The sequence below is a fragment of the Pelecanus crispus genome, chromosome 5 (genome assembly GCF_030463565.1).
Source record: "Pelecanus crispus isolate bPelCri1 chromosome 5, bPelCri1.pri, whole genome shotgun sequence".
NCBI classification, from domain to species: domain Eukaryota; kingdom Metazoa; phylum Chordata; class Aves; order Pelecaniformes; family Pelecanidae; genus Pelecanus; species Pelecanus crispus.
The window spans coordinates 51,335,826-51,358,382 of record NC_134647.1 but is presented as its reverse complement, the minus strand read 5'-3'; the positions used below and the strand labels follow the sequence as shown (position 1 = coordinate 51,358,382).

The following is a 22,557-nucleotide window of genomic DNA, read 5'->3' as shown; positions in this document are numbered from 1 at the left end:
ATGGAACCACCTCTGTGCAGGTGTGGGGAAGGTGGTTCGGTGTGCTGGCCCTAAGCCTGCTTTGAGAAGCCCAGAGCACCCATCTGGCAAAAGAGAGACTGAAGTCCAGACTTCATCGCTGCGCCACGTGTTTGGCCATACTGGTGCAGCAGGATCCCTGATTTTCCATGTTGAGGAAGTCCCTGGTGGCAGCATAAAGGTCTGCTGCTGGACTGGAGGAGAAGCTCCTTGGGCTTGAAGAGGCTGGCAGTGAGCGGGTGCATGTGTGTGGTGGTGGAGGGAAGGAGAGTGGGCGAGCAAACAGAAAGTATCTCAAGATAAGCCTCTTCTTGACAAACCCCAAAGGAGAAGCAAGGCCACCCGCACAAGCAGCCCAGGACTGGAGTTGCAGGAGGACATTGCAGCTCAGAAGGTCCCTTGCAGAGGGAGGTGTGGGGGTGCCAGGGATAAGCTGGGCTGCAAGGACATGCAGAAGGTCAGATGTGCCCTGCTTGCCACTGGGTGGTTCTTGCCTTTATCTTGGCGTTGTTTGTTTGTCATGAGCCACCAAAATGTTTTTTTTCCCTTGGTTAAGTAAATAAAACCATTGCTTTGGGGCTTTCGCACATCCATCACTTGGCATCAGCAGCTATCAGCAAAAATTCAGATTATTATGTGGATCCAGACTATCTTTGGAGTGGTTAATTCTGCCATGGCCATTGGCCATATCCTCAAGGACTGATAAACTTGCCAGCCACCACAGTCGTCTCCACGCTGTAGTAGCTTTCTTAGCCCTGTTACGAAGAATGAGGACAGGACATTGATTGATGGAGGGATTGAGAGCAGCCCTGCAGAGAAGGACTTGGGGGTACTGGTGGGTGAAAAGCCGGACATGAGCCAACAATGTGCGCTTGCAGCCCAGAAAGCCAACCGTATCCTGGGCTGCATCAAAAGCAGCATGGCCAGCAGGTCGAGGGAGGTGATTCTGCCCCTCTGCTCTGCTCTGGTGAGACCCCACCTGGAGTGCTGCGTCCAGCTCTGGAGCCCTCAGCACAGGAAAGACATGGAGCTGTTGGAGCAGGTCCAGAGGAGGGCCACAAAAATGATCCGAGGGCTGGAGCACCTCTCCTATGAGGCCAGGCTGAGGGAGTTGGGGTTGTTCAGCCTGGAGAAGAGAAGGCTGCGGGGAGACCTTATTGCGGCCTTTCAGTACTTAAAGGGGGCCTATGGGAAAGATGGGGACAATCTTTTTAGCAAGGTCTGTTGTGACAGGACAAGGGGTAATGGTTTTAAACTAAAGGAGGGTAGATTTAGACTGGATATAAGGAAGAAATTTTTTACAATGAGGGTGGTGAAGCACTGGAACAGGTTGCCCAGAGAGGCGGTAGAGGCCCCATCCCTGGCAACATTCAAGGTCAGGTTGGCTGGGGCTCTGAGCAACCTGATCTAGTTAAAGCTGTCCCTGCTCCCTGCAGGGGGGTTGGGCTAGATGACCTCTAAAGGTCCCTTCCAACCCAAAGCATTCTACGGTATCTTCAGAAGGACAGTTCTTATGTTGCAGATTAAAAGACACAGGTTCTCCAGTGAAGAATCATAGAATCATAGTGTCAGATGAGTGGGGCTGTTCTTCATGCCTCCTGTTGCTTACACTTCTGCTCACTTTAAAAGGTAACATTATTGTTAACCATGTTTATATGAGACCTTTTTTAAATGGTGCTGCCATAGTGATGGGTTGCGATATGCAACATTTGATCTGTAGAAGGTGGTGTGCATCAGTTTGTTCCAGATCTGGTGTGTTTAGAAAATCAGGGCCCCAGAAAATATATTTTGGGGTAGCCTTATGTGCGCATTCATGTGGTTTTCGGAGGTGATCTTGAAGGATGGTGGAGGATGACGAGGTGAGAGTAACCTAAGTAAATATGCAGAAATGACTGGAGGGCAATCTGTGTCAGTGCCTTGTTTGCAGAGGTAAAGTAAGAGGTGGGGTGATAACAGTAAGATAGAAGGGATAACATGGAGGAGCCAGTTAAGGGAAAAGCTTCCTGATGGTGAGAGCTGGTCTTTCAAGAGAGAAATCAGCCAAGGACTCAGGCTGGGCAATGTCCAAGGAACTACTGTACTGACAACACTGCTGGAGGAGAGGATTTTCCTGAGCAGGGGGGTGTGAGCGGGTAGGAACGATGCTGCAGAGGTGTTTGAGACAAGTGATGTACTTTAGAGCAGAACGGATTGTGTTTCATTAGAGGAATAAGTAGACCCTAAGAATTCCCAAACTGGTAGGAACACAGTAAGAGGTTTTGTCTCACTGCTTAAAAAACATAATAATTACAAAAACAAACAAACAGATAAGACAACCTTGGGTGCCAAAACCCAACATGCCACCAGCGTGTTCGTGAAGCTGGGGTTCCTTGTTGTGAACTGTATTAAGATCCAGCGTGTGAAATGAAAAGGAAACAGTCTGTTTATAAAAGATAGTTGACTCAGTGGAGGCAGGTAAGCTTGGCAAAGGGAGGTGCAAAGACGTGGTGAATTCGGGCTGATTGTGCCCATGAGATCACCAGGAACCATGGAGGAAAGCCCTCTGAGTCAGCTCCAGGTGCATGAGTGTCTGGAGGCTGTTGGGCAGGGTAGGAGGCTCAGATAAGGACCTAAATGTTAATCACCCCGGGTTTGTTAGCTCTGGAATGAGCAGCACATCAGCACCGTTGTCTGTTGGGTTGAATTTCAGTCCCTGATGCAGAAGGTGACCTGAAAGGCAACTTGTGTCTTAGACTGGAGGAAAATTTGTTACGTGTCTTTATTCCACCTAAAGGTGCTCATGAACCACTCATGGTCACTTGTGTGACAGTAAGTGTCCCCTGTCAGTAAGCAGGGGAAGATTTTGTCATGCAGGACAAGATCCATCCTTCCTTGTGATCCTCTGGTGGGCTGCTTTTCCAGGCCAGGTGGATGTGCCGGCATCTCACTTATCCTGACATATGCAGGACTAGGAGGACCCCTGCCTCCAGATTTCTCTCTTCCCCTGTAGAAGTGGTCATGTCCTCCTCCAAGGCAAAGGTGAGGAGCAAGGTGGAATTGGCCTTCATGTCTTGTGTGGCTTACTGGCTACCCTTGAGACCAAAATGCTAATGGACCTGGGGCTGTGGAGCCTGGGATCCTCATCCTGGCTCCATCAGCGCCACCAGGCAAGCCTTTTCCCCTCTGTCTGCACTCCTCATCCTCTTTCTAGCATAAAAGTGGCTGTACTAGGTCAGGCCAAGGACCCATGTAACCTTATTTTCTATCTCAGGAGCAAAAGCAGACAAACATGTGTGATGATTCCAGGCCTCCACCCCTTTTCTAGGTCTGGGGATTTCCTGAACCTGACGCTTGTCTGGTAAATCCCTATAGATCTGCTTTCTGAGTATGTGTCCAAGCTGTCCTTGTGGTCTTTTTGCATCCCCAGCAGCCCTTGGCTATGAGTCCTGCTAGTCACCTCTTCTGGCTGGTTTTGAGCCCTGCCCTTGCGGTTTGGTTGGCTGGACCTGGCTGGTGACCAGGCAGTGCCCATCCACCCTCCCCAGGCTTCCCGTGAGCTCATCGTGTCTCATTTAGCTCCCTGCAAGCCTCCTGCGTGCCCGGGCAGCCCGGCTCTCCCCAGCCAGCACCGGTGCTGTGGAGGCAGTGACAGTGGGTGGGATGGAGCTGGGTGAGCGGGATGGGCAGGAGGGGTGCCTGCGGGGGCTGCAGCTACATTTATTTTTTCCCCATGAGCCAGCACCCCTAGGAGGGTGCAGGCAGGAGGTCCTCGGGGTGCTGCGCCCCGTCGATGCTTCTCTCTTGATGGTACGGGGCAGCCGCACGCCTGTCTGCACTCCCTGGGCTGGGCTCTCCTTGCTCAGGGTGAGTCAGCCCACAGCACACGCGCTCTTCCTGTTGGGAGTGACTCAGGTGGAGCAGCCGATAAAAAACACCTGAAAAAAAAGCAATAGGCAGCCAGTCGTGAGCCCCACCATCGCCGGCTGGAGTGGGCGCCTTGCGCTCCCCAGCACAAAAAATGGCTGGGTGCTGGCTCCTGGCCCTGTGTTGCCTCGTGGTGTCTTTCCTGCCCGCAGCCCTGAGCGCCAACGGAGGAGAAGGTGAGGCTTCGGGAAGGTCGGCTGTTCCTGCTTGTGTGCTGACGTGCAATCCCGCTAGCGGCTTTGCTCGCAGCCCTGCCCCAGTGCTGGAGAGTCCCGGTAACCGGGAGCCAGCTGGGTGCCGCAGCACCCTGCTAGGGCGCTCTCCCCTCCCGCCTTTGGGATTAAAATTGGACCTGTAGGTGCTTCTCCTTACATTTCCTCTGTGGTTAAATATTGCATGAGCATTTAGACTCTGGTTTTTTTGCTGGCACCCCCCTTTAAATAACTTATTTATGTGCAATTACTTTATTGCTTTCTGTATAAAGCCTTGCTACTTGGGTGGCATTTGGGCGTGAGCACAAGCATTGCCCAGGGAACGGTGGCTTATCTGCCCGCTGCTGCTGTAACCAAAACATTCCCTAAGACTGAGAAAGAGCTGGAAGCATCCAGGATCCAGTTTGCTGTAGCAACACGTGTGGTGTTTGTATTTTGTGTGAGTCTGTGGGGCTTAGGAGGTGCCCACAGCCCCACTGCACCCTGTGGGAGGCAGCGAGTCTCCTGCACTACGTAGATTGATGGCAAGCTTTAAAAATCCAGAGGATCCTCTGGCATCTGCAATTGTAGTGGAGAGGTCGATGCAGGGACATTTAAGCGCGTTCAGCCTAGTGGTAATTCAATGTCAAGGTTTCAGTTGTATTAGTTTATAATCTGGAGATGGGTATGTTTGGCCAAAATCAGGTCTTTGCATATATTTTGTAAATACTGAGCGATTTCAAATTTTTTTTTTTTCTTCTGCAGTACTAGTGTTCTGAAATATGCTCGCTGGGCTTGAATTGGTCCTTTATCAGTTTTCCTTTTAGAGCAGTGTACCATGATAGCGGAAAAAAAGTAATGAATAAGTGGGTTGGGGGAGGGGGGGTTGGTTTGTTTTAAGAAAAAGAGATGTGATTTGCTTTACTTGCAACTTGGATAATTATTACAGCAGCCTTACCTGCATGCAAGTTTTTAAATCCTGATGTAGATTTCCCCGCCCCCCTGCTTCCTGGCAGCTTATAGGCAACTGCAGCTTTTCCATGGACTCTTGAACCTATTTCTGTGTGTATGTAAAAGGGACAGTTGATAACTGGCCATGATTTTATGCTGCAGCAGGCTTTCCGAGTTTGTTCGATGGCATGAATTAGTCTCTCGTGCTGTTACTCCTCTGGTCCTGGCACTAGTTGCCTGCTTGTAATTAGCACACGTAATCCCATTTTGCTTGCAAATGAACTGCTTGAGTCAAATTGGGTTTACATACGATCTGGTTGAGTGGCAGAGGTTGGGGTGCTTGTACTCTGAACTGTGCAGAGCCTTGTCTGAGCAAGCGTGCATTTGCCTTGGTGGTCTGTGCCTGTACTTGATGGCTGAAGGGATCTCCCAGGGTTTGGGGAAGAGTTGGGGTGTGGAGGTCAGAGCTCCACCGTGCCAATGAGGTGTCTTAACTTGGTGTGTTGGCAAGTATAAGGCACCAAATGGCAGGTTTTGGCTCCCAGTGCATGGTCTCTCCCTGCTGATGCTGATGGACCCCAGGAGGCACAGGCAGGTCTTCCCGCAGTGAGAAAGCTGCAGAGCTGGGTGATGGGGAAGCCCAGGACTTGGCAGAGCAGATGGGCCAGCCTTCTGGGTCACTGCCCCAAAAGCATGGAGTGGGGAATGGCTTGTGTTGTCGTGGAGGCTTCGTTGCATGCAAAGCTCCGTTGATCCACTGATGAACGGAGTAGTCCTTGCAGACCAGCCCATATGTATGGAGCTACCAGTTCTGCTCCTTGCAGAACCAGGGCCAACCTTGTTTTCTGTTTTTGTGAATTTAAGATGACAGTTTAAGAGGTCCGAAGCTGCCTGTCTCCTTCTCTGAGCCTTTCTGATGCAGGAATTTGTCTCAGCGTAGCAAACAAGTGTTTTTCGTGCCTTATTCTGCTGGGCAGGAGTTGGGGGAATGATGTTCTGCTGGATGCATACCTCAGACCTCCTTCATCCCGATGCAGTGCTTAAGAAATCCAGCTGCAAAGCTTCTCCTCTGTGGAGCCTGTTCTTCTCCACAGCTGCCTGAGAAATGGATGATCTCAGGGTACAGCCTCAGGGCACCTGGATACAAAAAGGATCCTGTCCTCAGTTGGTCCTCATCTCCTAGCAGCTCTGGCATGCTCCATCTCGTTAGCAACTCCAGTGCCTCACTCTTGGTAAAGATTTAACCCGCCTGAGTTCTCAGGTTTCCAGGAGAAGACCAGCAACAGGAAGAGCTATGCAGGTGAGGTGGTGGCACTAATCTGCAACAGCATCTTAAATGAGACCTGAATCAGTGCCAGGGCTGGAGAGCTCGCTCTGAACATGCTGCAGCCTTAGATCAAGACCTGAAAAAAGGTTTTCATTCCCTGGGGGAATGGTGCTCGTGCCTGTAATCTAGCAACCCAGTAAATCCTCTGGATTACATCGACATAGGGTGACGCATGGGTGGAGTTTAACAGCTTTAGTGTGGAGAGATGAGGGGTGGGATTGACCCCAGGCGGTCCTGCTGTGAAGGTGAGCACAAATACCTTGAGAAAGTCCTGCGCTGCTGCTTTTGGTGGGTGGTTTGTATTGTCTCTGCCCTTTGGTCACTCATGATGTCCACTGAAGCTCTAGATGCTTTCTCATACCCCAAGAGGCAGGACTTCTGCATCTGCAGATCCCTTCCTAGCAGGCTGGGGTGGCAGAAGACCTTCTGCAGCTGGATCTGTCTCCTGGCAGCCAGGCTGCAAGGGAAGAACTGTGTTTGCCAGAGTTGGAAAAATCTCTCTCCGTTTGCTGGTGCATGAGGTCATCTCTCTTCTTGGCAGCAGGCTTGGCTGCTGCTTGCTGAGTGCCTTCGTCTGGTATGCAGGTGTTAATGGGTGTGTGCAAGGGTGGCAGGCGGTGCCCAGGTGTGAGCACTGGGCATTGCGTGCTTGGGTGGTGAGCGCAGGAGGCTTCGCCTGGTCCCAGGAATCACAGATGCAGAGGACAGGGACCTTGTACCCTCGGGCTAAGCTGTGCCAGAAGCACGCTGGGAAAGAGTATCTTGATACACATGTATCAAGTACAATTTGCTGTCTGCATCCACGCTGCAGATTTCTGCTTGCTCGTGGATTCCCTCCACCTCCCCATGCTGTCAGAAGTGACCTGAGCTGGGATAGGCATCTGGGGACCACATTTCATGTCCCATGAAGGTCAGCAGTGAGCAGAGTTTCTCTGAGGGATGTTGAGGATCCCATGGCAGCATTGGGGTGGTTTGGAGCAGCTCGTCATCAGGCTCTTCACCCCTGCACAGCCTGCTTTTTCCCTCAGGGTGTTTCCTTCTCCTGCCTGTCTTTGCCAACCATCCTCTCAACCATGTCTGCTCTCCTCCATGGCACTAAGGAACTCATCAGAAATAAAGGTCCTCAGGCTTAAACACTCCAGTACTGGCTGCTGAGGGGTTGGCAAGTAGATGAGAGGTGGCTTCAAGAGAAGACCTGGGTAAGGCAATGAAGAAGAGTGCTGGAGCTGGCATGTCTGGTGACATATCTGCCAGTCTGCTCTCCAGAGGTCCCGTCTCTCCTGGCTGTAGTGGGATGCAAAATCTCATGCCTGTCCTTCCTGGCATCCATCATGCAGCGATGTTGGCAGCTGCAGCTTTTCTTCCTGGGGAGGGTGGGGTGTAATCCTGCCAAAACCTTTTTTTAATCTCCCTCTCAGCTGGTACGCTTCCACCTAGCTCCTCTGATCACAAACCACTGCTCATCACCCCTGCGCTTGGCCAGGAGGACACTTGCATCACAGACCTACATGAAGGGACCTGGTGGAAGTTGGTCGTGCTTTTCCTTCTGGGCTTGCTCCTGGTCAGAGGCTGGGTGAAACCAAGCATAACCTCAGGGATCTTTCCCTTTTCCCTGAAGCCACCAGTAAAGTTGCCCATGCTTTTATCAGGACAAGGTTTAGGGTTTTGTTTACCATCTCTGCTCGCTCAAAGACCTTGTTGTGTTGGAAGGCCTCTGAAAGGGTGGAGAACATACCTGGCCATGCTGTGCTCTGGAGTGGGGCTGTTTGGCTGAGGGGGTTTGGTCCATCCTCAGCTGTGTTGGCAGTGAAACCGGGCATTGCTCCGAAGCGTGGTGATGTGGAGCACAGTGCAGGCATTGGTGGCATGTGGGTGGCTGATGGATGCAGACACGTGGGGACAAGCGCAGAGATGAGGGGATGGGGCTCGTTATTAGCAGAGCAAGAAGAGGAGGTTTGCATCGCCTGGGTTTGTTCCTTGGGCATCAGGGTGGGCTTGCAGCTTCATATCTGGTGCACTTATCTCTAAGCATCATTTGAGATGTCTCTCTCCTCTCCCCAGTCTGTGACTGCAATGGGATGTCCAGGCAGTGCATCTTTGACTGGCACCTCCTGAGGGAGACAGGGAATGGGTACCGCTGCCTCGGCTGCCTGGGCAACACGGAGGGCACCCACTGTGAGCGCTGCAAGGAGGGCTTCTTCCGCCAGCGGGAGGAGGACTGCTGCCTGCCCTGCCACTGCCACCCCCAGGGTAAGTGGGCCGGGAGGGGACGGGGTTGGGTCAGGGGTGTAGTGGGGCTTAAAGCGCCTGCTGCTCTGCGTGTCCCTCAGCCCTGCTGTGCACGTGGGCTAGGTCAGGCTCTGGGTCCCTACACACCAGACCAGAGCATTGCAGGAGGAGTGCGTGGGGAAGGCTTGGCTCCAGGTGGGGTTATCTGGGGAGGTGCCAGAGCCCAGCACTGTGTTGCTGCATGGTAGTCATAGGAGCTCCTCCTCCTGGGCGCTTCGCCGCTCGGTGCTGGGCGTTTCGAACCCCTCAGCAGCTCCAGGCTGCAGCCAGGCTTCAAAACTCACCTGCCCCCCAAAATAATCACAGATTCACCGAATGGTTTGGGTTGGAAGGGACCTTCAAAGATCATCTAGTCCAACTCCCCTGCTATGGCCAGGGACATCTTTTACTAGATCAGGTTGCTCAAAGCCCTGTCCAAGCTGACCTTGAACACTTCCAATGATGGGGCATCCACAACTTCTCTGGGTGGACTGTTCCAGTGTCCCACCACTCTCATCATAAAACATTTTCTTCCTTATGTCCAATCTGAACCTCCTCTCTTTCAGTTTAAAACCTTTGCCCCTTGTTCTGTCACTACAGACCCTGGTAAAAAGTCTGTCTGGTTTTGTACCACATCCCCTCCCAAGGCACAGCACTGTGAACTCAGGAATTATCTTTCTGCTTTTACGATGCAATTAAAAGCCTTTGCTGAACTCGCTTTCATATATTGAGTCCCCTTTAGATATTGAAAGGCTTCAGTAAAGGTCTTCCTGCAGTATTCTCTTCTCCAGGCTGAACAACCCCAACTCTCTCGGCTTTTCTCCATAGCGGAAGTGTTCCAGCCCTCTGACCACTTTCATGACCTCCTCTGGAACTGCTCTAACAGGTCCATACTTTGCATTGGGGACCCCAGAGCTGGATGCAGTACTCCAGATGGGGTGTCACGAGAGTAGAGGAGGAGCATCACCCCCCTCTGACCTGCTGGCCACACTGCTGGTGATGCACCCAGGACACGATTGGTTTTCTGGGCTGCGAGCACACATTGTCAGCTCACGTCCAACTTTTCATCCACCAGTACCCTCAAGTCCTTCTCTGCAGAGCTGCGCTCCATCTATCCATCCCCCAGTCAGTACTGATATTGGGAATTGCCCTGTCCCAAGTGCAGGACCTTGCACTTGACCTTACTGAACTTCATGATGACCGCATGGGCCCATTCCTCCAGCCTGTCAAGGTCTCTCTGGATGGCATCCCTTCCCCCAAGCATCTCAAACAACAATCTCTGCCTTGCTGATAGGGACCCTGCTCTGCTCTGCCCTGAATTTGGCAGGTGGCCATGAACCTGCTGACACCCAGCAGGAGCTGCTTGCCCCTCCTGGCTGCCATCCTTATCTCAAGGACAGTGGCCAAACCCCAGCATGGGAGTGATGGCTTTTGCCAGCTTTGTGAGTCAGGCTGCTGCTTCCTGGGTGTTGCAATATTTGGCGGGCTCCACAAAGGCTTTTAATTGCGTTGTAAAAACGAAAGGATAATTCCTGAGTTCACTGTGTTGCGCCTCAGGAGAGGAGGTGGTGCAAAGTGCTGCAGCACTTGGGGACGGACAGGAAGCTGAAGCCTCTCCAGCTCCTTTGGCGGCTTTTTACAGGCTGCAATGCTATGAGATGGGATTTCTAGCTCTGGGGTGTTTTCTGTGGGTCTTGTCGTGGTTACACAGTAGATGTGATGGCTCCTTCATCCTCATCAGGTTTTGGCTTGCTCTGCAGTAGGTAGCTTATGCCTCTTGTACTGAGGTGCTGTAGACACTGAAATGCCTGTTGCTCTCTGTCGATGCAGGAATATCACTTAGAAGCACCACCTGGACATAACAAAACAGATGGCAAGAGGACAGAGCAATAGGCTTTGAGGTGGTGGGAGGGTGAATATCCCCATGGGTGCCCACCACACTGGCATGCAGGGGAGGGCCCAGCAGCAGGATGGCTGCCTGTGGCTCTGGTATCCTCTCCCCTTGGTGCCTGCATGTGCACAGTGGTAGGTCAGAAATGAAAGAGCCTACCATGGCTCTTGGCCCCATACAGTCCTTGTGGTGGCACCAAAATCAAGTTGCACAGATGTCTACTAGCAGAGAGTCCGGCAAAGAAGTACTAATTCTCTGCTTGGTTTGTGTGCCCTGGAGCCCATCTTGTCCTTTGCAATGACCTTTATAGTGGGGAAGATGATCCTTGTCCTGGGCATCTGGTCAATGCCTGCTGGGATTTATTTCCTCCAAGTCTCCTGCATAAAGTCGGGGAGGCTGGAGCAGCTTTAACAGCCAGACCTGGGGTCTCAGCCCTGTGCTGGAACCTCGGGGGGGACCTGTGACTGAGATTGGGTTGGTGCTGCAATGACAGTGTGGTGCTTTGCTTCCCTGTCCTGCCAGGAGGGCACGGGGAGGTGCCTGTCCAAACCTCTCCTTCCCCCCTTTCCGCAGGCGCCCTTAGCCCGCAGTGTGACAGTGACGGCCGGTGCAGCTGCAAACCCGGTGTGATGGGCAAGAAGTGCGACCAATGCCAGCCGGGCTTTGAGTCCCTGTCTGAGGCTGGGTGCCGGAGGAACGGGCAGTAAGTGCTGGCGACCATCGGTGGCATGGGGACAGCTGGAGGGACAACCTCTCAGCCACTGTAAAGAGCCTGTACTGGCTGAAATCACCCCATGCAGGGGCAGAGGCAGTTTGTTTCATGGCAGCACACCGACAGCCCTAAGCTAATGTCACCGGGAGACAGCAGGCTCAAGCGGGCCTGGACCTTACTTCCAGCCCACAGAGCTTGCTGCCACACAACAGCGTCAACACCAGAGAAAAGTAATTGCTTTATTACACAGATAATGCCAAACAGGCACCAGCCAGGCTAGCTGTGTAAGATAAAACCCGCCCACATGTGGATCTGCCCAGTCGGTGCCACTCACAAGGACTGCCCCTATGCAAACATATGCATGCAAAAATCGACTCCTTCCTTTGCACAGAGCCTTGTTTGAACACCTTTCAAAGTGTTTCTGGTTTGGTTTCCTCAGCGCTGTGTTCTCTCTCGCTTCATCCTGCCATTGCTCCTTCAAGCCTCCCAGCAGGCATAGGGTGAGGGTGAGGGGTGGCTGCCTGCAGCCATGCTGCTGTGCCTGGCCTCTTGCCCAAGCCTCCCTGGTGTGTTGTTGCCTGTTGGAGCTCAGCCAGGGTCTATTAAGCTCAGCCAGGTTTTATTAAGCTCAGAAAAGCTTTGCTTTGCTCTTGTAGATGGGTCTTGCTAAAGAGAGGCATCTGGAATAGTTGCAAGCTGATGCTCTGAGGTGTCCTAGACCAGTAGCACTGGGCACCATCTCAGCCTGGCATCCATACTGCTGCAGCTGGATTACTTAGAGACATGGCTCTGCTGATTATTTTTCCCCTTCTAGCATGGGACTGGTAGCTGGGGGGGGATTCTCTGCCATCTTATATGACAGCTGGGGGGCACTGAGCTCCCAGGCTGAGCTGGAAACCCAAGTGGAGGTTCCCACTGTCACTGTTGCAGGAGCCTGCAGTGTGAGTGTGACCCAGCTGGCAGCACGGGGGGCTGCGTCTCCGGCCGCTGTGTCTGCAAGGCAAGCACTACTGGAGAGCGGTGTGAGAGGTGGGTATCAGGAGGACTTGCCGGACCACTGTGTGGCTTGTCCTCCATGTCCCTGGCAGTTGCACCCCTGGCAGTGCCCGCACGCCTATCTCACCATCTCAGCCTGGCGATGACCTTGGACCATGGCGATGGCTGTGTTGTGTGGCTGTTGTTAGAGGGCTGGTTATGTTGGCCAGGAAGAGGAGAAAACAGACTTGAACATTGTCATCTTCTTGCATTTTCTCAGGTGCAAGCGAAACTTCTATAACTTGGATGCCAGAAACCCCATGGGATGCTCCCCCTGCTTTTGCTATGGGCACTCAGCTGCGTGTGTCAGCGCAGAGAACTACAGCATCTACAACATCACCTCTACCTTCCAGCAAGGTGAAGCCCAAGCAGGACATCCCTGTGGCTTCTGGGGGTGTTTGCCATCCCTTCTCTTTGATGTGCTGGAGGAGCCGCCTGGTTCACAGCCCTGCTGGGAGTCCCTGTGCTTTGATGGGTGGGATGGCTTGGTTGTAGGCAGAAGTAGGGCGCGAGGGTGGGGGGGAGCGTAGGCTTGCTTCATCATGTCTTTCCTGCCACCTGGGAGGAGAGCCCCATGCCCAGCCTAGCTTATTTGCAGATGTATCAGCACGGGGATACTGTGCTGTCCCCTTGGAGGTCAAGGGGTAGGAAGCCCGAGTTTTGATAAGACACAGCTCCAGAAAGATGCTGGAGTCTGGGAAACACCTTCCCTGTCCCTGCTGACTGCTCCTTGTGGGTGCTCCAGGTGCTGAAGGCTGGCGAGGCATCCATGAAAGTGGGTCCCCAGCCCAGCTCCAGTGGTCCCCACGCCATCAGGATGCCTTCATAGCGGCAAGGAGATCGGAGCCCATATACTTCGTGGCGCCAGGTAGGTGCGGGATTGGTGTAGGGGAGAGGTGTCAGTGTCCCCTTTGCTTGGTCTGATCCTGTGAACTGAGCCTTTAGGAGGAAGGCAAGATTTTAAGCCTTTAATTTTCTTCCTTCCCTTCACAGCGAAATTCCTTGGGAACCAGCAGCTGAGCTATGGCCAGACGCTCTCCTTTGATTACCGCCTGGACCGAGGGGGACGCCAGCCATCCCAGCATGACGTGGTCCTGGAAGGACATGGCCTGAGAGTCACTGCTCCCTTCTTACCCCAGGGGAAGGTCTTGCCCTGTGGCATCAGCCAGACATACACATTCAGGTAAAGGGGGATATTGGGGCGTTTGGGGCAGGATGAACAAGAAAGGCTGCAGCTTCAGGGAGCTCCTGGATTTAGCTGTGATCCCTCAGACAAGGCAAACGGTTACTTGGTTTGAGCTGGAGGCATTTCAGGTGCTTCTCTTCTGAATGAGAAGGTTACTTTGTGAGAGGGGTGGTAGATAATCTGGCTTGAGGTTGGGCTGGGTACTTTGCTTGGGGTCAGTCTCATGGGCGGATGTTGTCTCCCGAAGCCTTGGGCTCAAGAGGGAGATGGGTGGGGGCTGTTGCATTTTCTTGATGAGGCATCTCATTTTCTTGAAACCGGTTCCACTTATCCCCCCTTCCATGGGCAGGTTGGACGAGCACCCAAGCAGCAAGTGGAGCCCGAGGCTGAATCACTTTGAATATCGCAGGCTGCTGGGAAACCTGACAGCTCTCTGGATCCGAGCCACCTTTGGAGAGTACAGTAAGTGGGGGGAGAGCTTGCAAGCACAAGGTTGGCTGCTTTGTTGCTGGAGATGCCAAGTCTCCAGACAGAGACGCCTGTGCTAAACGGTATTAAAAAATAATTATAATAATAAAAAGTGCCCTAAGATAGGCCAGATTAAATTATTAAAAGATTGAGCAGGATGGCAACAGTGGGGACAGCAAAGCCTTGGCTTTGGTCTATCTGCCCGCGGATGTTGTAATGAAACATGCAACTTGTGCAGGTCCTGGGTGTGGGGGACTTGCAGGTGGAGCTGCTGGCCCCCACAGGTGACCAGCTGTATCTCCCTCCAGGCACCGGCTACATCGACAACATCACCTTGGTGTCGGCACAGCCTGTCACTGGAGTCCCCGCTCGCTGGGTGGAGCACTGCGAGTGCCCGGTGGGGTACCAGGGGCAGTTCTGTGAGAGGTGTGCCCCTGGCTACCGCAGAGATGCCCCTGGCCTGGGGCCGTTCAGCATCTGCGTGCTGTGCAATTGCCAGGGGGGAGGAATTTGTGATCCCGACACTGGTAAGAGAAGCCACCACCATGTTGTGCTTGTGGAGAGTATGGGATCGCAGGGCATCTGCCTGTGTCATGAGAATTGAGCTATAAGGGTGCATGGGGGGCACTGAGTGGGGCTAGATCCCTGGCTTGGGGGGCTGGAGTGCAGGCAACATCATGGGTAAAACTCCCCAAAGCCTAGAAGTGCTGTGGCCAAAAATAAAGGAAAGGTATGGGATCAAATCAGGCTTAGATGATGCTCATTGGAGAGGGAAAAACATCTCCTACTGCTTGGATAACATTAAAAATCTTCTGACTTTTTGTTTTAGAGGTAAACATGGTGTCAGTAGATATCAGGGATGTAAACAGGTTTTACTACCCGTCGTGTTAAAATAGCCCACAGTGTTGCCATGTAAAGCCAAAGTAATGCAAAGTTAAGCTGTCACTATTTTCCAAATCTGAATTGGAATTTCCAAATATCTGAGCATTGATCAGCAGGCACAAAAGGCAGTGTGTGGCTCCTCAGGAGCTATATGAGCTGTGAAAAACAAGATTCAGCCACCTTTGGGTGGTGATGGCCAGCCTCCATGTGCTGGGATGGGCTCCTTGGTGGTATCTCACTGGGCCCCCATTGCAAAAGCAGGGCACAGTCCCTCCTGCGTGGTGAAGGACTGATGGGCAGAGAAATGGAGCACGTGTGGGCAGGCGTGGGGATTGCGAGGGCTCCGGTGGAGGGTGCTGGACCACAGGTGCTTGTGCTGCAGTGGGTGTCATGGGGTGGCCAGGAGGTGGAGTGGTGGAGGGTGTCCCACTGAGGGTGAAAGCACACTGCCCTAAGCCCTTTCCTTCCTCCTTCAGGTGAATGCTACTCGGGAGACGAAAACGTGGCCAATAGTGTCAGCTGCCCTTTTGGCTTCTACCGAGACCCCCGGCAGCTGTACGGCTGCAGGGCATGCCCCTGCGGCAATGGCCAAGGCTGCTCGGTACTGCCAGGCGGCGAGGAGGTCGTCTGTGACCGCTGCCCTCCTGGAGCTGCCGGTAATGCTCTCCCCCAGGTTGCTTCTACTCTGCCTTTCGCTGGAGCTTCAATGGGGAGACACGGCGTCAGTGGGCCAGGATGCTTAGAGCTGGGCAGATCATCCCATCTTCTCAGCCTGGCTTGCCTACGGTGCTGCTGCTCCTGTGGCAGTTTCAGCCCTAAGGAAGGGCTGTGTAAACACGCATTGCCCTGATCTGGGAAAGGTTCTTGTCTAACCAGATAACGTGGATGGAAAAAGGATGGGTGGGGAGGGAGAGGGAATAGAAAAATAGGGAAAAAACCGAATAGCAAATGACTTGCCTCAGGTCAGTCATTGCACCCAGCTTTCGAGAGCCTGCCTGGAGTATTGTGTGTTGGCCATGGTGGTGAGGAGAGTGGAGATGGTGTTGTGCTGGCTCTGATGGGGCTGAATGGCCCCATTTCTGTGGGGCAGAGTGAGTGAGGCAGCCTCTACATTCTGGGCAAGAGTGTGATCTTCTCCTCATCTCTCCTTTCCCAGGGGCCAACTGCAAGTACTGTGCCGATGGCTATTTTGGAGATCCAGTGGCTTCCCGGCCCTGCCAGCCATGTCAGTGCAATGGCAACGTGGAGCCCAACGCTGTGGGGAACTGCGATCGCCGGACGGGCGAGTGCCTCAAATGCATCTACAACACTGCCGGCTTCTACTGTGACCGCTGCAAAGACGGCTTCTTCGGGAACCCCCTGGCCCCTGATCCTGCTGACAAGTGCAGAGGTGAGAGCCAGGAACTGTTTGAGCTGGGGCTGAGTAAGAAAATCCATGCTGGAGCACAGGGTGGCTTGATGGGAAGGGGGATGCTGCAAAAAGCTAAGGCTGGAAAGTGGGAGTGGAGGGCAGGAACTGGAGCATGGGGTTAAACAGTGGGAGGAAAGTGGGAGGAGCGGGTGGATGGAAGGGTGAACATGCTGAGACTTTAGGTGGGGACAGGCTCCATTGAACCTGCGCCACTCTACCCACAGCCTGTGCCTGTGACTCAGCTGGTGCTGAGCCTCTGAAGTGCGGGAGCGATGGAAGCTGCATCTGCAAGCCTGGCTTTGAGGGTCCCAGCTGTGAAGAGAGCGAATGCCCGGCTTGCTATGGCCAGGTGAAAGCACAGGTGAGCATCTCTGCTGGCCCCGGGGCCACTGAGCAGAAAGGGGAGCAGAGATACACTTACCCTCAAGCATCTCCTCCTGGTGTGAGTGAAAAGTGATTTTGCAGGCCATGCCTGAACTTTGGATTTGTACCTGATTCAACTGATAAAAGCCCTCGCTCTGCTCTCCATCTGGCCAGAAGGCCAGACTGTGGACCTGGTTCCCACCCTGGTCTTTTCATCATGGGTTCAGTGTCCTGCTGGCTGACGGCCAGGTCTGCTGTGGTTGCAGGTGGACCTGTACCTGCAGCAGCTGGCGGAATTGGAGCTGCTGTTCTCGGAGGTGCAAGCTGGCGGTGGGGCCGAGAGCCAGGAGCTGGAGGGGAGGATGCAGATGGCTGAGGAGATGCTGCGGACCATCCTTAGGGAAGCCCTGAGCCTACAAGGTACCACTCACCCACTGCCCTCAGATGGGGCCATCTGTGCCGTTTCAGGGGACGGTTTTGCTCAGCGATGAGTTTCTCTTCAGCTTGCCTCTTTCCTTCTCACCAGCCTCTGACAGGTCTCTGGAAAGTCATGTGGCTAGGATGAAGGGGCAACGGTCCAGCTCGCAGAGCCGCTTGGATGAGATCAAGGCAACGATGGAGAGGCTGAGGTCTCTCGGGAGCCAGTATGAGAGGCAGGTGCAGGACACCCGGCAGTTGCTGGAGAGAGCCAGGCTGGACCTGGACCGCAGCAGAGCTGCTCTGCATCAGGTGGTAAGAGCATCCTTGTGCGGTGCACTCCTAGTCTAGCCCAGGGCTGAAAAAAATCCATGGAGAGAGCAAGAATTTAACGTATTCCAGTTATTACGTATATTTTCTGAGTGCAGAATATGTTCTGGTGGCCCTTTCTATAAGGCTGGGACCTGGAGAGGTGCTGGCAGGTGTATTTGGGGGGCTGTGGAGGTTTAACATACCACAGTTGCCTCTTTCAATGCTGAATTGGCTGGAGGGCAGGGAAGAGCACTCATGCCTCTCTTCCTCCCTCCCTCAGACCATTCCTGTTTCAGACCTTCCCGGGGGCTCAAATCAGTTCTTGCTGCTGGCCCAGGAGGCTCTAAGACTGGCAAACAGGTGAGTTGTGCCCGCTGTCGGCCAAGAGAAAGGGGAGGAGGACTGACATCCTGCTGGGGGCTCAGAATGTTCTTTTTGGGGGTCCCTGCCTGGCCATCAGGCTGCAGCTGCCACAACCTCTGTGCCAGCCCTGGAGCAGAGGAAGATGTGGCTGCTGGTCTGGATTCACTGCCCCACAGAGCTGTCCTTGGTTGCCTTTGAGGGAGGTGTTCAGTGTGTTTGGGGTCAGAGTTGGCTCATGGGTGTCCAGTTGGAACACGTAGCATCTGCCTCCCCCCCTGGTGCTCCTCTACCCTTGGGAGGTGCAGGAGGGGCAAGCAAAATATGGGTCCCTTTCTCAAGCACGCTGCATTTCCCGAGAGGGTGCGATCCAGCATTGCTGAATACAATGGTAAAGGAAATTGGTGGAGAAAACTCATGTGGGAAACCTTTCTCGCTCCCTCTCTGTGCTTTGCAGCCACCTGCAAGCCGCCAACACCATTGAGCAAGCTGCGAAGGTGGCACGGGAAGATGCACAGCAGGCGCTGGAGCTGGTGCGTGCTACCGCTGCTGGAGAGGGGGCTGCCTCTGGCTCCCTGCAAGGGCTGCTCGGGAAGTAAGTGGAGGCTGCATTCGCCTGCGTGTTGTGGGGGGGACGTGGGAGGGAGGAGGGGGTTGGCCAAGGAGGGAGGAGGGTGTCGGTGCCCCCTTCCCTGCCTCCCCAGCTGAGTCGCAGAAACGTGCGGTTGGAGGCAGGGCAGGCAGAGACTTGCCTGGACTTAGGTTGCTGGCACGTCAGAGCAGTGGAGATGGAGCGTCGGCAGCTCTGCAGAGCATCTGCTTCCCACCCCACAGACCATGATGCTAGCCGGGGGCCTGCCCACAGCTGGGGAAATGGGTTTAATGCCATGTGTGTGAACAGGCTCCCAGGGGAGACTCTGCACCCAGTTGCAAATCTGGGCTGGGTTTAGCCTGAGGGTAGATTTAGCCCCATGCTGTCTAGTTGGGCTGGTGCCTGTCCAGAGCCCACCATGGTGCTGGGACTTTGCACACCACTGGTGGGGTGCGAGCAATGGCCCCAAATGAAGTTAAGGAGGTGAATAGGGATGTGCAGGAGGAAAAATCCAGTGGTAGGGCAGGGATTAACAGAGCCACTGCAGAGCCTGTGAGGGTTCACCTGGTGTGAAACATCTGTGGATTTTGGAGCATGAGCAAGGAAGAAGCCAGCGGATGCCCTGCTTGGCAGAGAGGCTAGGATGCAGGGGATGTTTGCCATTAGCTTCTGCAGCATGATAAATCTGTGTGGGGCTCTGGAGAGGGCTCGGGGAGCATGAACAAGTCAATGTAGGAGGTAGCATTAATGCTGTGGTGGGGTTTGGCAGCTTGGCTGGTGCCATGCTCTTCAACCTCGCATCCGTGCAGGTACGAGGAGCTGAAGTCACTGACTGGAGGCCTGAAGGCTGAGGCAGATGGGATGGCCTCTGAGGCAGACAAGGCTTATCAGGGCAGCCTGGTGCTCCTCAACTCTCTGTCCCGCTTGACGAAGACTGACATTGGCTCCTTTGAGGTGAGGGCGTTGTGCCTGCAGGACCAGGAGATCCCCTTTTGCTGTCCTGCTACACCCTCCCTGCAGCAGCTCAGCCCTTCTCAGGGCTCTGTCTCCATTGAGGAGCCATTGGATATAAATCTTCCCACCCTTTTGCCCCCATAGCTGGCCACAGCACAAGGAGAAAGAGACAAGCATCTGTTGCTGCTTGCTGTGGTTCCCAGGGAGATGCTGGAACCCCCAAGGCAGTCATCGCATCTCTGTGTTTCAGGGGGAGGCAACCCGGCTGAAGCAGGATGCCAGCACTCTCCTGAGCGTGGTGGACACCTACATGGCACAGTACAGGCAGCTACAGAGCCGCGTGGGGCGCTGGGAGGAAGAAATCAAGCAGCTGCTGCAGAGGGGAGAGGGCGAGAGAGCGGTAAGAGGTTGGCTGGGGGGCTGTGGCTTGAGTTGTCTTCAGCATGAGCTGGAGCCCTGATGGGATGCCCATGGCACCACTGCTACTACATGCTGTCCTAGCCTGTTCGCCTTCCTCAGAAACCAAGCCACTTGGGCTTGGTCTTCTGGAGCCAGTGGGAGACCTCACTGTGTGCACAGAGCTGCTGGTGCAGGGTCTTACCAGTACATCTCCTCCATGTAAGGCAGGTTGAAGACCTGCTTCTGGAAAGATGTAGAGCTAAGATGACTCAGGATGGCTGGAGCTGGTTGAGGGACTGTCCAGTGCTCCCGTACAGTGTCCTTCATCTGCCTTCTGTGTCCCTTTGGCCTGTTGCAGACGCTGACGCAGCTGCTGTCCCGAGCCAACCTCGCTAGGAGCATAGCCCTGCAAGCCGTGAGTGCTGGCAACATCACCTTCTATGAGGTTGAACAGATCCTGAAGAGCCTCCATGGTAATGTCCTAGAAACTCTTCCTTTCCCCTCCCTTGTTGGACCTTACAAAGGTAGCACAGCTTCATTTCCACATGCGTTTCTTTCAGAGTTCAACCTGCAAGCAGATGACAAGAGAAGGGAAGCCGAAGATGCCATGAGGAGGCTACCGATTATCAGCAGCATGGTTGCAAGTTCCAGGGAGAAGACAGACCGAGCTGAAGCAATCCTGGGCAGTGCCACTTCTGAATCCAAGGCAGCCAGCAGCACAGCAGGGGAAGCGAAGGAGATCGCCATGGGGATCCAGCAGGTGAGGGCAAGCCCTGGTGCTATTGCTGGCAGAAAAGGGTTTGGAAGGGAAAACCATGGAAGAAGAGGAAGTGGTTGGCAACTCCAATGGGTCTTCATGGTGGACCTGATGCACTGACTTTTTGACTGATGTTTGTCTGTAGTGGATCCTGCAGAGACAACAGAGTTGGCTGTAGATGAATGGGTGTATGGGGATCTCTGCAGGCAAGTTTGTCCTGTGAGGATCTCTGTGGCATCTCTCTGTAGCCACCTTTTGGTGACCAAGGAGATTCTTCACTTCCACAGTCTCAGTTGCTGGCAGGCTTGCAAGCTCCCAGACTTGGCATTGGTGGGTTCAATTCCCAAGACTGTATGTTGTAATTTCCAATGGATTCACTGATATCTGCAGGAGGGGCTGAGCCATAACCGTAGAAACAACTCTCTGGAGCAACTGGTGGGAGCACATGAAGGATGCATGACAGCCTGCGATAATTTTGGGTCCCTGTGGAAGGAACCAGTTTCCACCAGCTCCATGCCCCAGTGCACCCAGACCGATTTCAGCCGTGGTCTGCTGCTCTGAAAGTCTCTTTGCCTTCCCTAGGAGATCACACGGCTGAAGGTGGAAGCCAACAAGACGGCCGATGGCGTCCTCGCCCTAGAAAAGGCAGTGGCCACCCTACAGCGCCAGGCCAAGGAAGTGGATGGCGAATTTGAGAGGAAGCTCTCAGAGGTTGAGGCGGATGCTGCTATGATACAGGAGGTGGGTCCCTGTCTCCCGCACCTTGCCCCCTTCCCTGTTGACATTTGAGCGAGACTTGGTCTTACAGCTGCCACTTTGCCTTCTTCAGACAGCTCAGGAAGCTCAGAGGGTCCATGCAAAGGCTGGCAAGGCAGGGGTGTTCGTGCAGGAGACGTTGAGTGCCCTGGAAGAGCTGCTGCGTCTGATCAGTAGGTTTTGCGCCGCTGCTGTAGGGCGTGGAGGGAGACAGGTCCCTGCTGGGGTCTAGGTGGGGGTGCTGTGAGTTGTGTGTGAAGCTGCCTCAGGTGATGCCTGTAAACAGGCTGGGCAGCAGGCTGGAGCTGCTGAAGTATCTGGAAAGATCTAGTCCTCAGCCTCCATCCATGATTCCCTCTTCCTTGTTTTCCTTCTGTGCAACAGACCAGCCTGGTGCTGTGGATGAGGATGGCCTGAAGCAGCTTGAGATGAATTTTAGCAAAGCCAAAACCAGAAGCAAGGAGCTGAAGAAAGAGATGTCGGAGCTGGAGCAGACAGCCATGCTGCAGAAGGCTCGGGTGCAGACGCTGGAGAGCAGCATTGACGAGATCCTGGCAGATATTAAGAACCTGGAGGATATCCAGAGGAGCCTTCCTCTGGGCTGCTACAACACAAAAGCCATTGAATTGCCGTGAGCAAGCTCTGGAAAGGCGGCAGCACCTGCCAGGCTGTGAAGGCAGGAGAGCCTGGCCCAGCTGCCCTTCCCAAACCCGGCAGGACCGGCTACGTTTGATTGTGTTGAACTGATCCTTACCCTTAAGTTCAGCATGGCAGCTGAAGTTCGCATCATCATGCTGGCCCTGGAGAGTCCCTGATTTTTCAAAGCAGTCCGTCCCTCAGCCACAGGAGTAAGGAGATGTCTGGTTGCATGAAGGTGCTACTGGCTGAGGAACAGCCCATTCCTACATTGTTTCTCTGAGGTGCAGGTGGGGGTTGCTTGGTGTCAACCTTGGGAGTTTGCATGGTTCAGAGCCTGAAGTTCACGGCTGAGAGGTTCTCCACCCCCTGCGGATCCCCTCTCCTGGTTTGTCACACACAGAAGGACTAGAGGTCCTTACTAGTCCTTACTTTGGACACTGCCACCACCACCTCCTCCTCATGTTCTCTGTGGGGTCTTCCTTGCCTTTGGTCGCTCAGGAGGCAGGGCATGAGCAGTGTGAGGCAGCTGGGGGAGATGAGTTTTGGGCAGTGCTGTCGGTGATGCTTCATGTGGCTTTCTCCTCCCTGCCCAGTCCTCACCTTGCTGGGAGTGGTGCAGGTGTGGTTTTGCTGTGGCTTGGAGATTTGGCATCAGATGCCACTGATGACCCTTTTCATAAAGCTACAGGTATTCCATGGTGCTTCCCAGTGAGGTGGTTACTGTTTCGCTAAAGGGAAAAAAAAATGTGCCAGCTGTCTTTGAGC

The 22,557-nt window shown here is 53.9% G+C and overlaps 1 protein-coding gene across 1 annotated transcript; it reads left to right on the top strand.

Moving 5' to 3' along the window:
• Positions 1 to 4,015: 4,015 nt before the first annotated feature.
• LAMC2 (laminin subunit gamma 2) lies at positions 4,016 to 21,788 on the top strand. The gene is made up of 23 exons (XM_009492961.2): positions 4,016 to 4,097; positions 8,452 to 8,640; positions 11,123 to 11,252; positions 12,192 to 12,290; positions 12,517 to 12,653; positions 13,042 to 13,164; positions 13,290 to 13,479; positions 13,832 to 13,944; positions 14,259 to 14,477; positions 15,309 to 15,488; positions 15,989 to 16,222; positions 16,468 to 16,604; positions 16,873 to 17,026; positions 17,133 to 17,338; positions 17,616 to 17,695; positions 18,153 to 18,290; positions 19,097 to 19,241; positions 19,492 to 19,641; positions 19,999 to 20,113; positions 20,201 to 20,400; positions 20,980 to 21,138; positions 21,227 to 21,326; positions 21,538 to 21,788. The coding sequence occupies exons 1-23, from the start codon at positions 4,016 to 4,018 to the stop codon at positions 21,786 to 21,788; spliced, it is 3,531 nt and encodes a 1,176-aa protein (XP_009491236.2).
• Positions 21,789 to 22,557: the final 769 nt, after the last annotated feature.